Below are 17,596 nucleotides of genomic sequence, written 5' to 3' on the forward strand. Positions count from 1 at the left end.
AAGAGATTTTCCAATTTGCATAACATTGCAGCTTAGACTCTAGGCCCTAACATGTGCTTTCTTCTGGCAAAGAGATGTTGGGAGACTTTGTGTCCCTTTGTTAGCATCCCTGTTGAAAACTAGAGGGAACCAATTCCCTTGCACTATCCTGGAAACATAACAAAAGTTCACCCACATATTGTGTGAGTGGAATGAATCTTATAAAGGAAATCAAATGTCTCTCAGTCTATTAGTTTCATATTACTGCCAAGACATTTTGGTTATTACTAAATTACCACAAATGCTGTGGCTAAAAACATCACAACATTTATCATCTCATATTTCTCAAGGTCAAAAGTTCAAATTGGATCTCACTGAACTAAAATCACTGTGTTAGCAGCACTCGTTCCCCATCGGAGGAAAGAATGCATCTTCTTGCCTTTACTACCTTCTTGGGGCTACCCACATCCTTTGGCTCATGACCCTTTTCCATCTTTCATACCAGCAATGGAAAAATCAATGCTTTCTCACATCATTTCATCACACTTAATTCCATGTGCTGTCTTAATTCCCCTTTGCACATGATATGACACAGTCACAGGCCCCAGGGATTACAAGGTAGGCATCTCTAGGAGGTCATATTCTATTTACCACACTAAAGGTATAATTGATAACTGTGAGAATTAAGAAGATGCTTCTCTAAATACTTGGGCTATGAAAGTCACAAATGAATGTAAAAAGATACTGTGAGTGTGAATGCAAGAGAAGATGCTGAGCGTAGATCCACTACTCTAAATTAAGCAGCTGCCTCAGGGATTGGAGATAGGATGGTATTCGGTTGGGAACTATAGGGAAGTGAGGAAGCACAATCTTGTTAATGGCCCTTAAATCTTGTACAAAGTGGCACACAAGTCATTTATCATTTTGATGGAATGAACAGAGTATTACAAGGGCTAGTACAGGGGATAAGGAGTCCTTTCCAGAACTATGTGCATACAATGCATCACAGTTATGCAGCTTCATTTTTTCTTTTTTTTTTTTTTCCAAGTAGATTTTAGGCCAGTTTTAAGAGCAGAAGCAGACTGATAAGAGACTTTTAAGGGTTTAGCCTCTTCTATGAATCCCACACATGAAAAGTCTTTTCCCTACAGGCTCTTGGAAACAGATTTCAGATCTCAGATGTTGATCAGAAAGACATCAGGTATTGTGGATAATCAATCTGTGCCAGCACCAAATTACTGACCTGGGATTTTTTCTGGCAGTTGCAGAAAGGAGATTTGGGGTTCACATTTAATCCTGGCATCTCATTTACAAAGTGGATTTCCTCCCAGTGGATGCACTGGAGTGGAATTATTAAGCCAAAAAAAAAATTGTGATAACAAGAGAGAGCAAAGAAATACAAAAGCAGAATCTGAGAGTTATTTGAAATTTCTACCACTGAGCCATTTTGGTTATACCTAGGAAGGAATAATGAAAAAGTAGTAGGGTTTATGGTTGATGTTATACATGCAGTATCGATTAGATACTGTCACAGTCTATTTTCTGTGGCTGTAATAAAATACCACTGTATTTTATTTTAAGTAATTATAAACAATAGAAGCTTATTTGGCTCATGATTCTGGAAACTGGGAAGTCCAAGGTCCTGGCACCAGCATCTGGCAAGAAACTTCAGGGTGCATTATCTCATGCAAAAGGCAGAAGCAAGAATGCATGCTGTAGAAATTTGAAGGAGGGGCAAAAATTGGGCTGAACTCATCCTTTCTATCAGGTGTGGAACTGGGCTATCAGTAACCAATTCGCACAGCAACCGGTCATTTTTAAGACAACAGCATTAACTCATTCACAAGGAAGGAGCTCCAAAACCACCAATTTTTACAATTTAATGCAAATTTCTTCTTTATGTCAATGTCAAGGTCAGTTATGTCAAGGTCAGTTATGATTAGACCAAAGCAGCTACATTCATTGAGTTTGTCCTTTTCATTTTTCCATTCTTTCTTTCTACCTAAAGCAGAGCAAATATTTTCCAGGACCCTTTTTCCTATTAATATTGATTTTTGCTTTGTGTATGGACTAGATACAGAGGTGTCTTTGTTCTCATCTTTATCTAATTGTTTAATCTGAGAAACCACTAATTTAGCCTGATTGTTTTTTCTTTTTCTGAGTCATAGTATCCATGTGCTCAGCAAGCAATTATAATTTCCGAAGCAGGGATAGTATACAATCTATCATCTATTTTCTGGCAAGCTGAGATATCTTCTTCACCCCTGATGAGACCAGAGTGTTCTTGGAAGGTAGTAGTTAAGGGGTCTCTGAAACCAGGTACAGATTTATTTTTTTCCTGTTTATAAGACTGGATTTTTTAATTGTGGGAGAATACGTATAAGTAAAATTTACCATGTGAACAGTTTTTTGATGCATAGTTCAGTGACATTGAATATATTCACATTGTTCCACAATCATCACCACCATCCATCATGAGAACTCTTTTCTCTGTCCAGACTGACACTCATTATTCATCTAGCACTAACTCCCTGCTCATCCTTACCCTCGACACCTGGCAGCCACCATTCCATTTTTTGTCTCTATAAATGTGTCCACTCTTGGTACCTCATATAATTGTAAGCACCTGTTTGTCCTTTTGTGATTGACTTCTTTCACTTAACATCATTCTTTCAAGGTTTATTCATATTGTAGCTTATGTCAAAATTTCATTCCTTTTTAAGTCTGAATAATATTCCATTGTATGTAGATGTCACCTTTTTTATCCATTTATCCATCAACAGACATTTGAATCATTTCCACTTTAGGTTAATGTGAATAAAGCCACAGTGAACATTGGTGTACAAATATCTGTTCAAATGCCTGCTTTTGATATATCTGAAAGTGGAATTGCTGGATTATATGGCACTTTATGCTTAATTTATTTTTGAGGAACTGCCATACTGTCTTCTGCAGTGGAGGCAACATTTTATATTTTCAACAGCAATACACAAGGGTTCCAATTTCTCCATACCCTTGCCAACGTTTATTAGCTGTATTTTGTTAATAGTTATCCTAATGAGTATGAAGTGGTGTTTCACTGTGGTTTTGATTTGCATTCCCCTCTGACTTAGTAAGATCAAACATCTTTTTATGTATTTATTGACCATTTTTATACTTTCTTTGGGAAAATATCTACCCAAGTCCTTTATTCATTTTTAAAATAGTGTTGTTTTTTAAATATTGTCAAGTTGTAGGATTTTTTTCTATATTCTGGATATTAATCCCTGTTGTGATTTGCATGTGGTTTGGGTGTGTCCCCCCACAGGTTCATGTGCTGGACTCTTGGTCCTCACTGCGGTGATGTGGATAGCTGGTGGGAGCTTTGAGAGGGGGAAGGTAGTAGAAGGTAACTAGATCATTCTGGGCACTGACCTCAGAAGGAATTCATGTATTTCTTATGGAACTTTAATTAGTTCCTGGAACAGCCAGAACTAACTAGTTCTGTTGTTTTAAATTGTCTGAGCCTGGTCCCTGAAATTCTCATTTCCTCTCTCACTATATGACAACTCTCTCCTTCTCACACATCTTTCCACCACAAGGCCAGTTACTATGAGACCCCCTATCAAAGCTGAGCAGATGTTGGTGCTATGTTCTCAAACTTCCAGAAGTATGAGCTAAATAAACCCATTTATAAATTGCACAGCCTCAGATATTTTGTTGTAGTTCAGAAAATGGACTGAGACTATCCCTTATCAGATATAAAATTTTCAAATATTTTCTTCTCTGTGTTGCCTTTTTACTTTGTTGTTACTGTTCTTTGATAGCATAAAAGTTTTTAATTTTGATGAAGTCCATTTATCCAGTTTTTATTGCCTATGTTTTTGATGTCCAATAAATCATTTCCAAACTCAATGAACTGAAGCTTTCCCTCTCTTTTCCATTTTCTTTGAAGAAATTCTAAAAAAGAGCTTTTCTGTCTAGATCTTTGATACATTTTGAGTTCATTTTTGTAGTGTCTGGTATAAGGTCAGGGTTCAACCTCTTTATTTTGTATTGGAATATCAGTTTTCCCAACACTGTTTGCAAAAAACAAAACAAAACAAAACTAAACTAAACAAAAAAACAGTCCTTTCCTCTATAGAATGGTTTTGGCACACTTGTTGAAAATGATTTGACTATACATTTGAGGGTTTACTTCCAGGTTCTCTCTTTCATTGGTCTATATATCATCTTTACACCAGTACCACACTATTTTGCTTATAATATCTTTGCACTAAGTTTTGAAATCAGGAAGTGGGAGACATACAGTTTTGTTCTTCTTATTCAATATTGTTATAGCTATTTAGAATCCCCTGAGATTCAATATGAATTTTAGGATGGATTTTTGTATTTCTAAAAGAAGCATCAAAATTTTGACAGGGCTTGCATTGAATGTGCAGATCATCTCGGGTAATAGTGGAACCTTAACAATATCAAGCCTCACAATCCATGAACATGGGATGTTCTTCCATTTAATTCATTCTTCCTTAATTGCTTTCAGCAACACTTTATAGTTTTTAATATGAAAATCCACTTAGTAAAGTTCATTAAGTAGTTTTTGTATTAGTACAAATGATACTTGTTTTCAGATTGTTAATTCTTAGGATGTAGAAACCTTCCTGATTTTTGTGTCAATTTGGTAATTGGCTGAATTTATTTATTAGTTCTAAAGGATTTTCTTGTGAAATCTGTAGGGTTTTCCACATATAAGATCATGTTGTCTGAGAACAGAAGTAGTTTTGCCTCTTCCAGTTCAATTTGAATGTTTTTTATTTCTTTCTCTTTTCTCATTGCTCTAGCTTAATATCCATTGGTACGTTGAATAGCAGTGGTGAAAAACAGCATCCTTCTCTTCTTTCAGAGGAAAAGCTTTCAGTATTTCACTATTGAGTAAAATGTTATCTGAAGGTTTGGGCTTTTATATATATATATATATATAGGCTTCTTATTTTGTTGAGGTAGTTTCCTTCTATCCTTATTTTCTTCAGTATTTTTATAATAAAAAGGGTTGAATTTCATTAAATGCCTTTTTAACACCCTGACCATGATTTTTTTTCTTTACTCTTTCATTATGGTGTATTACATTGATTGATCTTTATATATTGACATGTTTTTCCATTCCAAGAATAAATCCTAGTTGGACATATTATATAATGTATTAAATTCAGTTTGCTACTATTTTTGTTCAGTTCTGCACCAATATTCATAAGGAATACTGGTCTGCAGTTTTCTTTTCTTCTAGTATCTGTCTGATTTTAGTATCAAGGTACTGCAGCCCTCACAGAAGAGTTAGGAAGTATTCACTGTTCTTCTGTTTTTAGGAAGAGTTTGAGAAAGATTAGTGATATTTATTCTTCTTTAAAGGTTTGATATAATTCATAAGGGAAGTTATAGGGACCAGAGTTTTTCTTTGTCGGGAAATTTTTGGTAACTTATTCAATCTTTTCACCATTTACGGGTCTGTTTATATTTTGTTTATTCATGATTCAGTCTTGGGAGGTTTGCGTTGCTAGTAATTTATCCATTTTATCTAGTGGGACAAATATTTGAGCAATGAATTTGGACAGGAAAGACCTCAGGGATAGCTGCTAAGAGTTCTTGTCCTATTTTTATACTCTATTTATGTATCCATAGTTGAGTACTGTCCCATATTTCCTATACTGCTTTGGTAAACAATTCACCTCTTGCTTCTACTAACCAAGTTGTAGTATATCCAGAACAAGGAGATGAACTAATTAATAGAGAACAGGAATTTCAGGACTATAGGCAATCCTTAATTCTTAGTGAACTTGTGCCTTTTCTTAGAAAAGCTTGCAAGTCTTTAATTATGTTATACAAATTTAATATAAACCATTGTTTAAAGCTATACAACCTGCCAGGTTGGTTATCAACTCATTTACCTTATAAAACGTAGTGAAGGAATATTGCCGAGGCAGGGAAATATGTTTTAAGGGATAGTAGAGGAAAGGGAGGAAGAACAGTTGAAGGTCCAAGAGGAAAAGGAGGAGGAAGGTTGGGACAGGAGGAAATCAAGGTTTGAAGATCAAGATGGAGGCCAACCAGAGTTGGGTCATGAAATGGAAGAGGGATGATGTGTTGATTTTTAGATCCTCCAAGTTTTGTTAGTTCTTTCTAAGATATTGTTAAAGGGAGCAAATTTTAAAATCTTTTGAGTTTTCTTATCTTTTTGAGATCTCTTCATAACTAACTAAATAAAGCTGACTGTTGAAATTTAGACTATTTGAATCTTTGGATCTTTTGATTAGTGATATTCAATGTCTGCCATGGTCCAGCAAATTGTGAATGTGCTGATTTGAACATAGTGATTTTACCTCCACTTACTTAAGTGATGCTCCTTTGGAAGTATTTTGTTTGGTTACATTGATGTTGTCATGGGCAATACAAATTTATCTATAGTTAGTTTCTAAATTCATTTCACTTTTTAAAAACTTACACTAATGAGAAAAGGCATTGTTTTTCTGTAATGTAACCCATATCACTAGACCTATGTGTTCATTTTTAAGGGAAAAGGAAAGAGATAACAGAGTCTAACTTCTAAATTGGTATGTGTGAACAGACATATATATGTTTGTTTATATATCTTGACACAAAAATTTTGGAGATATTTTGAGATTTTGCAACTCCAATATAATGGTATGCTTTGTAGTTTCTGACAATCAGTTGGACTCTTCAATATGATTGTGATAGACCTTAATTGTGAGTCATAGCATATTTTTTTTTTAAATTCATGCAATGATTGTTATTGTCCTAAATTGACAGGTGAAGTATGCTGTCCAGATGAACAGCACAATCGGGTTTCCGTTGGCATCGGTGATGCCTGCTGTGGCAGAATGCCGTATTCCACCTCAGGAAACCAGATTTGCTGTGCTGGGAGCCTCCATGATGGCCATGGCCAGCAGTGCTGCGGTGGACAGATTGTGAGCAAAGATTTAAAGTGCTGTGGTGGAGAAGTGGAGGGCATGCTGTACAGTCCCCTCCCAGGTAAGGGGCCCTTCTCTACCTTTCAGTACATGGAGAATCTGAGAAGCAGAGAGGGTGACATTTGCCCTCAAAATAGAACAAGTAGAGCTTACATTAATTGATATCCAGTGTAACAATTAGTAACATACCATATAACAAATTAAAATGTCATTTCCCATTTCTTGTGTTTATCTGATGCATTTCATTAAGACACTTCAAAAAAAAAAAAAAAAAAAAAACCCTAAAATAAACGCCCATGAGAATGCATTGACTCTGGATCAAAAGAATATATTCCTTCTTGTAAATATTAATTAATATAAAATTAACAAATTATATTGTGTATAATTCCTTCACTTCCTTATTCTCTTATACTTGTGAAGCTAGCAGTAACAATAATAACAAACATTATCATTGAATGAGTACTTATTCTCTACCAGGATCTGTCCCAATGTTTTGTATATCATTAATAAAACTAATCTTTACAACAATCTTAAAATTGGTACTATTATTATTCACACTTTCAAAATGAGGAAAAGGGCTGAGGATGTAGCTCAGTGGTAGAGCACTTGTCTAACATATGTAAAGCCCTGGGTTTGATCTCTAGCATGGCAAAAATAATAAATAAAATAAAAATAAAAATGAGGACACTGACACGAATATTAGAAATTTATTCAAGTTCATATAGATAGTTAAATCTAAAATTTGAAGGCCTAAAATTCATACAGTTTAGGGGGAAATAGTTTTAAGAAAAGAAAATTAAATTATGAAGACAAAATAAGATGTAGAATGAATATTTATTTGTAGTGGGAAAATAAATTACAAAAATTATAATTATATTTAAACAAAAAACCCTGGAAAATCCCACAAACATAAAAATAGCACATTTTTATTATGTAATTCCTGGCATTTCTTTACCAGTTTTCCCCCTGACCAGCTTAACACATGCCCTTGGATAACCCCTTTATGTGACCATGGTATTTTTACTAAAATTAAAGGAGAACAGAAAGATAATTCAGTCTTTCCTGTAACATGGGTAACCATAATTAATTTTAAAAGAATATAAAGTTTTTTAAAGTAGCCTTAAGCTTCATAAATCATTATTATAATATTGTGTAAATATTTAGGATTATTTTCTAACTTGGGGAAATCTCTACTGAGGATCTTTCTAGGATTTTGAGGCATTTAAAATTTTCTGGTCTGAAAATGATTCACAGTGACTTATCTTAAGTATTTGTTGAGTTGACATTATTGACCTGTATTTCATGGATATTCTTTCCATATGAGTTGTAAGTTATCATAGATGTCACTATCCTATCTGCAAATCAGCAGGAAGTATGTTTTCCAAAATATTCATGAGTTACTTCTCTTTATATTTTGTGTTATTCAATAATCAAATGACCTGTGCATTACTTCAATTCTAAATTTGTCATTTTCTTTTAAATGGTTTGCTACTTGAAATGTGATCTGAAATATATATTTGTTACAATCCCCCTCCTTTATATTAGAAAAATTATATTTAAAATGATAAAATATTAGAATAGTTTTATTTCACTAAATTTTTCATTGTTACAGCTTTTGTTCCATTCATATTGGGTTTTCTGGCTGACTTTTCTTTTTCTAAAGATTCCCTTTATATGCATCCAAATTAGGAGTCTGTAATTTTTCACATTCTATATCTTTCCAAATTTCAGCTGCAGTGGCATATTCAAGACAACAATTTTTTTATGGGAGGTGACTTAAATCATATAAATATATCCACTGAACCCAAATGATAATTTCTCTTTTGACTTTGTTTTCTTAGTATTGAAGTGCTTTTCTTAATAGTTTTCATTTCAACTTTACATAGAAGAGAAACATACTATGTGCAAGCAAATGATCTTTATCAATAATACTGTAACAATCAATTTAAATTGTTACTTATGGATAACTCTGATTTTTTTACACATGTGGGGTACATCATTTTGTTTCTATGGTTGTACATGTTGTAGATTCACACCATTCGTGTAATCGAACATGTACATAGGGTAATGATGTCTGTCTCATTCCACCATTTTTCATATCCCCACTCCCTCTCATTTCCTTCTACATAACCTAAAGTTCCTCCATTCTTCTCTCACTCCCCACTCCCCACCCCCATTATATATCATCATCCACTTATCAGGGAAAACATTCAGCCTTTCTTTTTTTGGGATTGGCTTATTTCACTTTGCATGATATTCTCTAATTCCATCCATTTATTTGCAAATGCCATAATATTATTCTTCTTTAAAAGGAGAAATTATGGTAAGGCAGCAGGGAATTCATAATTCATCTCCATCAAGATATTATAATGTCTTATAATCATACTTACAGGGACCCTAGAGAGGGAACCCCTACTGGTTATGGGGTAGATTTACCCTGAACCTAGTGAAGCTTGAACTTCAGGGTCTTTTGTTGAACAAGCCCCATTTAAGGCAAATGTGGTTATATATTTTTATAAAATTCATAAAGATTTTAATATTTAACTACAATTTGTTAAATCCACTGTCTCTTGCCCTTTTAACTTTATCTCTGGGATATGTGCTCTTATATCATAGGCATTTTTGAAATCTAAGTAGACATTCAGCAGTTAGTTTCCAAGTTCACCTGAGATTGTGACCTTTCCTATAGCCAGGAGGGGAAAAGAGCAGAGAATAACACACATAGGAGTTTGTGTTGACCAGGTCTAGAAGTAGCAAGCATTTGTATTAACATTCCATCAACTAGAAGTCAACAATCTGTTGACACCTAAATACAAGGGAGGCTGGAGTTTTGCTCATGAATCTTTTGCCACTATGACTAATAAAAGGTTCTAGCTCCATCCAATTGAATAGAGAGTCTATGCTCTAGACCCCCTTAAGTAATCTGATACCTGGACAAACATTGGATACTATCTAACAAAAAACAAATATTCATTTTGTCTGATGAGCAGGTCCAATATAACATAACCAGCAAGTGGCAAACATTTAATGAATGACCAGAAAAAAAAAAAAGACATTATAAAGTTTGCATGCACACCAAATACTTGCAAAAGTTAAACGAAAAGGTACTTACTATGTATAAAAGCTACAGTCTAAGGTAGTGGCACTTAAAGTATTGCTCTGGGAATCTTGGTAGTCTCCAAGACTTTTTCAGGTGGTCTCTAAGATTAAAAGTATTTTCATAAAATGCCATTTTATACCTTTTTAACTCCCATTCCCTCTTGAGAGCATAGTGGAGTTTTCCAGAGGTTATGTGACATGGGATATTGCAGTAGATAGAATGCAAAAGCAGACATGAAAATTCAGTTACTTCCTACTGTATAAGACATTACAAGGGCTTGCAAAAATGTATGCAATGTCATTTTGCTCACTAATTTTTCAGTGTGGAAATATGTTTACTTCCATAAATATATTCATTATGGATTTATTATTGCTAATTTTAAATGAATTAATAAATACATATTTCCAAATTAAATTTAATTCTAAGATGGTAAGTATCAACTGATATAATCCATATAAACAATGGCTATTTGGGGTCTTCAATAATTTTTAAGACTATAAAGGTGTTCAGAGGCCAAAATTTGAGAACCACTGCATTAAAGGCATAGTAATGTATACCAGAAAATCATGACACTTGGTCATACTTATGACTAATCTGTTGAGTATTTCCTCCTCTTTTAAATGAAGTAGCTAATGCAGTAGCAGTGAGGATGCAAAAGTGTTGCTTCCTTAGTACTGCAATAGGTCAGAGTTTAAAAAGGGGAGCAAAATATCTCATTTCATTGTCTTTGTTCATCTGTAACTTTTCAAAATTTGTCCATTGCCATATTAATTCATTCAATAAATATGTATCATGTAGAGCCTATATTCAAGATATTCTTGATGCTTTGTGAGTGTAAAAATGGCTATGATTCCAGTTTTATCTTCAAGGACGTAAAATCTAATCAAGGAGAAAAATATCTATAGGGTTATGCACAGCCTAAGAGGAACCAAAATACATGCACATTCTTGAGAATGAAAGATCACTATAGTCAAGGTGATAAGGAAAGTTAAATGTGGGTTGTTCCATTGGACTGGAATATCAAGCACTGAGAAGGATCCAGAGAGGAGTGGCTTGATCTGAAGTGAGAAATGAACAATCTGCGCAATAACCAAATGGCAGTGAACACTAGCTTATGTGAGGTATATGCCCTGCCTAAAGAAATAGTAGGAAATAAATCTGAGCAAGTCATAGGATTTGTGCATTATTTAGTACTGCAGGAAGAGTCATTATGATTATAAGAACTGTGATTTAAGTAGATTAATTAAATTTGGAATGGCAGAATGAATGGGAAGGAGAAGAAAAGAGAAGTCTGAGCACTATTGCCTTAAAATAAATTGCACCTATACTAAGAAGTAGAGTTTACTGTCCACTAGGAACAAAGATTCTTAATTATTACTCCTTGAGAATCTTTGGAAAATTTCAAAACCTGACTTCAAAAAAAAAAAAAAAAACATAGACAACACACAAAATTTTGCCATGATTTTTACACCCTTGAATTCTATCCATGGACCCAAATTTCAGAATCACTCCTTTATTTGCTTCAATGTGATATGTGTTTTAGTCAGCTTTTCTCTGTTGTGACCAAAAGACCTGACGATTTAGAGGAAGAAAGTTTTATTTGGGGGCTCATGGTTTCAAAGGACTCAGTCTACCAGTAAGCAGAAAGAGAGCTCTGCTCAAGAAGGACAAAATAATACCCCAAAGGCACACCCCCAATAACCCACCTCCTCCAGGCACACTTCACCTGCCTTCAGTTACCACTCAATCCCTATCAGGGGTGAATGCACTGATTAGGTTAAAGCTGTCATAACCCAGTCATCCCACCTCTAAACCTTCTTGCCTTGTCTTACACATGAGCTTTTGGGTGACAGCACATATCTACACCATAACAATATTTGATGCCAGGGAATGTTTCTTAAAGAAACTGTGGCATTCCTCAACTCCTGTGAATCAAGCTTAGCTCTAGAATTTTTTATGACTATTCACAGTTCCACCAATATTAATAAGGTGGAGGACTGGAGGAATAATGCTTTTTAAAAAGGGAAAAATTATCTTTTCATTCTCTTGACCTTCCTGCAGTTTTCACTGAAAACAGACAGGTTCTGCATGTCTTTTTCATTTCTTTGCTGCTGGTGGTACCTAATGACTGTGATCTTAATGACCTTCCAGAATATCCACATGGCCCCTTTTCTCCTCAACCTAGCCACACCCCATACCTGCGACACAAGGACTCCTATCTTCTAATATTGCTCCTAAGTCTGGCCTCTCACTGCCTGGCATTGTGTGCCTGCCACGAGATGAGGTTGGCTCATAAAACATCTCTTTATGTACTTTATTACTTAAACTCTTTTATTTGCCTGCAGGAGCCCTTTAACAAAATCACATTGAATTGACTTTCTCACACCAAATCAAATCTCCCTGGTCCCAGTTCAGTTGTCTTTGTCAATATGTATTTTATAAATGGAGTGAATTAACAGATGCTGTTGGAACAGAAGTGCTAGGGTAGCGTTTATGTTTTTAGTGCTCTCTCTGGGCAGATGAGTTGTGTAGGAGTGTTATACAGGTATCTCGGGATGAAAGTCATGTTCGTCATTTCAGTGGATATGTATTCTTAACCATTTTCTTTACATACTTTGAAGCCTCTTTATTATTCATTTTTTCCTTCATGTTTGTTTATATGGCTTTATCATTGCCATTACTCTTTGGTTAGATTTGACATATCTGTTAGTATTAAAAGATTAAAATTAAAGTTACTCTATCACTAAAGGAGGATAGGATTTTCTGTTAGCCATGAGAAACTGATCAGTACATGCCTTTAGAATATATTCCCTTATTTCTATTATAAATTTAGTCCACGCAGCATTTAACATGAAACTCTAGATTGAAACTGTTTCAGAATAGAACATTGAGTTTCCATGTCCTGAACTCTGACTTCAGTAGAATGAATGACTACCATGAGTAATATGAATATTTCATTAAGATGGAATTTGGGAACTCTGCAAAGAGGGAGGTAGAACCACAGAAATCCATGGCGTAAGAATTGTATCGCAAGAATGTTTCTCAGGAAGTTTTTCATAATACGAAGAGTTTTGTTTTTTTTTTTTTTTTTTAAGCACAACTTAAATGCTATAAAATATATTGCAGTGATTTGGGGGAGTATTTTTACCTACCCCTTCTTTCCCAGTTTTGTGGTGGTATTCATAGAGCCATCTACTGGTGAAGATTAGCATGAATTTTTTCCTTCACTGCTACTAATTTTTAAGTTTGTTCCAAGAATGACTAATTGCAAACATTTTTTTTTCCTGCACCTAACAATGTAAAATCTCTTGACTTAAAATGTGTTCTCTTCCATGATCAGTCTCAGAGTTCCACAATGATTTGTCATATTCCAGATTGTTTTTTACTACCATACTATTTTTACCTCAAACACATTGTGCGTATTATTGGTCTTCTTTTAGAAAAATGGGATAGTAGTTTTGCAGATTAAATTGTTTATAAATTCATTAGGCTCATATGGTTATTAATAATTTCCTTGTCAGTCTGGACATTAAATAAGTGCTGGTAATGTATTTGAAGTATCCATGATAATGTGAGTCAAAAAGTCTCCTCTCCACAGTTTTTTCAGTTGTATCCAATGCAATGGAAGCCATCCATTGGCTATACATGCAGTTTGGAAAGGCAATATATGCTGTTTGATCTGAAAAATAAACAACTACAAGTTCAATGTGTACAGTGCCACTTTAATAACATCTACATCTTGTTCAAAGGAACTCTCCACCTTTGTACAAATTTAATGAAGAGCCTCTGAAAGAATGGACCAATCCATCAATAATGCATGACCTATTTTGTTTTTCTTTGGGCATATTTAGAATTGTGCATTCTGTGTGTCAAAGTTCAAAAGTCAAGTGCTCCATGTGATAAATTAGGTAGGGGTCAAAAGTTATTGCAATGCAGTTTCAGAAGATTGTGTCTCTGAATTTGCAGCTCATTCATGCTGAAGTGATGCACTATGGGAATTACTACCAAACTCTGCTCTGCAACATCTGCTCTCCCTAAGTGAGTTAGTGCACGTCAGACATCTTTATGTCAGAATGTTGTAGTGATGGATGCAGTCTTCAGAAAATGCTGCATAAAAATCTGGTGTGCCGTTCTGGCCATTAAGTGAAATTACTATTTAAATTAATGGCACTGTCACAGTTTATCTGTGCAAAGAATGAACGCTGATTAGGGTATTAAGTAATTAGCAATTTATCACACTGGAACAAGGTTGATAATAATTAAAGAAGTAATGGTTTACCAAAGAAACTAGAAAGGGAGTCACTTCTTGTTATGTGAGTGAAATCTTGGCTGAAATTTCAATTCGGTAAAACAAAGGTAAAGCTCTTTGTGAAAGAAAGCATCCTTTTTTTCTTTCTATTCTAGTGTAAAAACAGTTCATTATCAAAATTTTAGTTGACCTGTCAAAAGTCCCTCAGAGCGATCAGATGACTGATTAGGAGTTTTGAATTAGGTCAATGTCTGCATTTTGATTTCATACTTAAAACATGGTGAAACCTTGAAGTAATTTGGGAGTAGAGGGGGGAAATGTATTCTGCTCCCTAAAAGGCCAGTTTTCAGATTTTGATTGCTCTTTAAAATAGAAACATGAATAGGTTTGAGAAAATTGCCAGAGGAAAAAAATGACGGTCAAGAACCAAGGCTATATTTAAGTACCTGATCAGAAGGCAACAGAAAAATGTTCAAACAGAACTTGAATCTGTGAATTTTTGTTTTTATTTTGCGTGTGTGTACATACATGTATGTTTTTGATGTATCTGTGCAGGTATATACACATATTTCTGCCCACTATAATTAGGATTCTGTCTTGAGTGATAGCCCAACTATGCATATTTTATTAAGAGAACTTTTCCTGGAAATGGTAAAACAATAAAAAAGTATTAAAACAGTTTATTTTTGTAAACCAGTTATTTCAAAGGCTTGCCACATTTAGATAAACATGCAATGTCAAAACTCTGTTATGATCAATGTATATTGTTAATCATAAATAAAATTTTTTAAATATTGTGAAATATTTTTAAAGGGGAAAAAAATCAATGAGAATGTCAATGTATAAATAAACTTCTGTCTTAAAGAATATGCCAAACCAGTATCTGCTTTCAGTAAACAGAAAAAAGTATTTACATCTTCATGGTATATTGATATTAGGAGTGTGGCTCATAGTGTAGGTATTTGTACAGGGCCAGATTAAATAATTCAGAACCCCAGGGCACTTTAAATTTAAGGTTCTTTATGTTATCAGTTGGTACTAATAATAAATAAAAAAAATTCTAATTAAAATAAATCTTTCATCACATTGTGCTACTATATGCCCAGATATAAATTCTAATAGGATAGCACTGATGTGGAATCTTTAGGCACCTTAATTATTAGCTTAATATGACTCTATAGTGTTGTTTATTTATTCATGTTTTTCACATCTAAATTTCTGCTATATTTCCCTTATGGTAACATTTAAGTTATGTGAACACAATTAAGTTGAATTTGGTGAGAAGAAAGAGACTTCTGGTATCTCAGGTATTTGTGTCTTTCATGGAAATGTGGGAATTGATGATCTCCCCTGTAAGATCTTTCCGTTGCTACATGCAACCTCTCAACCATCTCTACTGAGATGTCTAGAACAGAGTGAGAGTAGAAAAAGCAGTGGCTGTTTGGATCACCTGATCATCAAATATACTCCTCTGGTTTTAGATGCTAAATTCCAGTCGTGGAGAAAGAATAGTTACCGTTACTCCTGGGTGTACAACAGACACATATGTGTATCCTAGACAAAGACAGGCCAAAGCTTGCAAGGCTTCTACAAGGGGCTCCCACATCCAGGATGCCATTGTTTTTCCACTTATCCCAGAGTGCCTGGGCAACCTGTTCTCCCTTGTGAATTTCTAGAGCTTTCTCTGAGTCTCTATAACATAACTAACCTTCTTCTGCAACAAGATGTTATCATCACAAAATGGGCAGGCAGTTTTCATGACAGAAATCCGATCTTTTTTATAGAGCACAGGCGAAGTCTGGCCCAGCTGAATGATTTCCGAACAGTTCCTCTTGTGTGTTCTTTTCCTAATTAGTGTCTAGTGCTCTTGGTAAGAAGGACCCTCACTGCACATTTAAATCACCTTGGTAGGGAAATGCTACCTTAGGATTGCACCATTTCTGAAACTGCCCGAGTCTGACATTTTTATACCAAACTTTATAGCAGCCTCAGTTTTCTTCCCTTTTTTTTATTTCATATTCATATATAACATTTTATTGTTGCAGGGATGTTCTGTTGTGGGCAGGATTATGTGAATATGTCAGATACCATATGCTGCTCAGCTTCCAGTGGAGAGTCTAAAGCACATGTTAAAAAGAATGACCCAGTGCCAGTAAAATGCTGTGAAACTGAACTTATTCCAAAGAGCCAGAAATGCTGTAATGGAGTTGGATATAATCCTTTGAAATATGTTTGCTCTGACAAGATTTCAACTGGAATGATGATGAAGGTAATTGATAGAAAACCTCTCAGAGGTGCTGATTTGACAATGGAAAGAGAAATACATTGTTCATAACTATTTTTCTAAAATAGGAATATAAAAACTCCTGTGTGCATTATTCATTTTCACATTACATCCATATTAATACCGAATGAGTTCTCTATGATTGATGTTATTGCAATGAATTCTAAAGGAATTAATAATGATTAGCTGTTCTCAGGGAAGCTGTACCCAGCACTTCAGATGAGTGCAGGACTGAAAGTGTGTGCTCTGGAAGAGCCAGTACAGGTCTCCCTGGGACCCCACAAGGTGTCATTCCATGTCCCTGAGTGCTGTCCATGGAGATAGAGGGAAATTTTTCTTCTTCCCTCTAGTCTGCCAGCCATACCTCACCAATTTCCTTTGATAAAGATCTTAGACCCTGTGAATTGACTTAGCTGTGTTTATATGGTATTCCCTTAAACAGAGCAAGATGACCACGTGTTTCTTTCAACCATAATCACTTGTTTATATGCCATGATGCTTCCCGTGCAGCCATGTCATGTTTGTGAGCATAAAACTTAACTAAGAACTCCAGAACTCTATCCTTTTGCAGAAAAGATTGTAGACATTTAAAAACAAACACACTACCACATTCTGGAGTACTCTGTCATTACAAGATAGCTAAAAGTGAGTGTATCAGACACAGACAGTAATAGTCCATATGCTGAATGAAGCACAATTCTTGGGTAGACATCACACGTATTGGGATGTGATATAATTCTTATGAGATTGTTATGGCCCCAGCAAACACTTTGTATCAATGAATGCTACTACATACATGATATACAATTCATAAGATAATACATAAGGTTGGTTTAACTATTATGAAGAGGATAACATTTCTTCGCGCAAAGTGAAGTGTTGTAGATGAAGTTCAACCTACAGGTTCCATTGCATTTCCTGACCTCTCAGTCTCCATTCTGGACTCTATCACTGTTGAATTTATACACAGTGATCTTCCCTAAGCTGTCAACTCTGGAATTTCTTCCACATCTTTCCGTCGT

General features: G+C 34.8%; 1 protein-coding gene across 1 annotated transcript in view; it reads left to right on the top strand.

Moving 5' to 3' along the window:
• Positions 1-17,596, top strand: part of Ush2a (usherin) — a 746,720-nt gene that overhangs the window by 575,554 nt on the left and 153,570 nt on the right. The window contains exons 49-50 of the mRNA XM_047521110.1: positions 6,781-7,002; positions 16,336-16,559. Of these exons, the coding sequence (XP_047377066.1) occupies positions 6,781-7,002; positions 16,336-16,559 (446 nt within the window). The remainder of the gene's footprint in view (positions 1-6,780; positions 7,003-16,335; positions 16,560-17,596) is intronic.

This window comes from Sciurus carolinensis, chromosome 12 (assembly GCF_902686445.1).
Source record: "Sciurus carolinensis chromosome 12, mSciCar1.2, whole genome shotgun sequence".
In the NCBI taxonomy this organism is placed as follows: domain Eukaryota; kingdom Metazoa; phylum Chordata; class Mammalia; order Rodentia; family Sciuridae; genus Sciurus; species Sciurus carolinensis.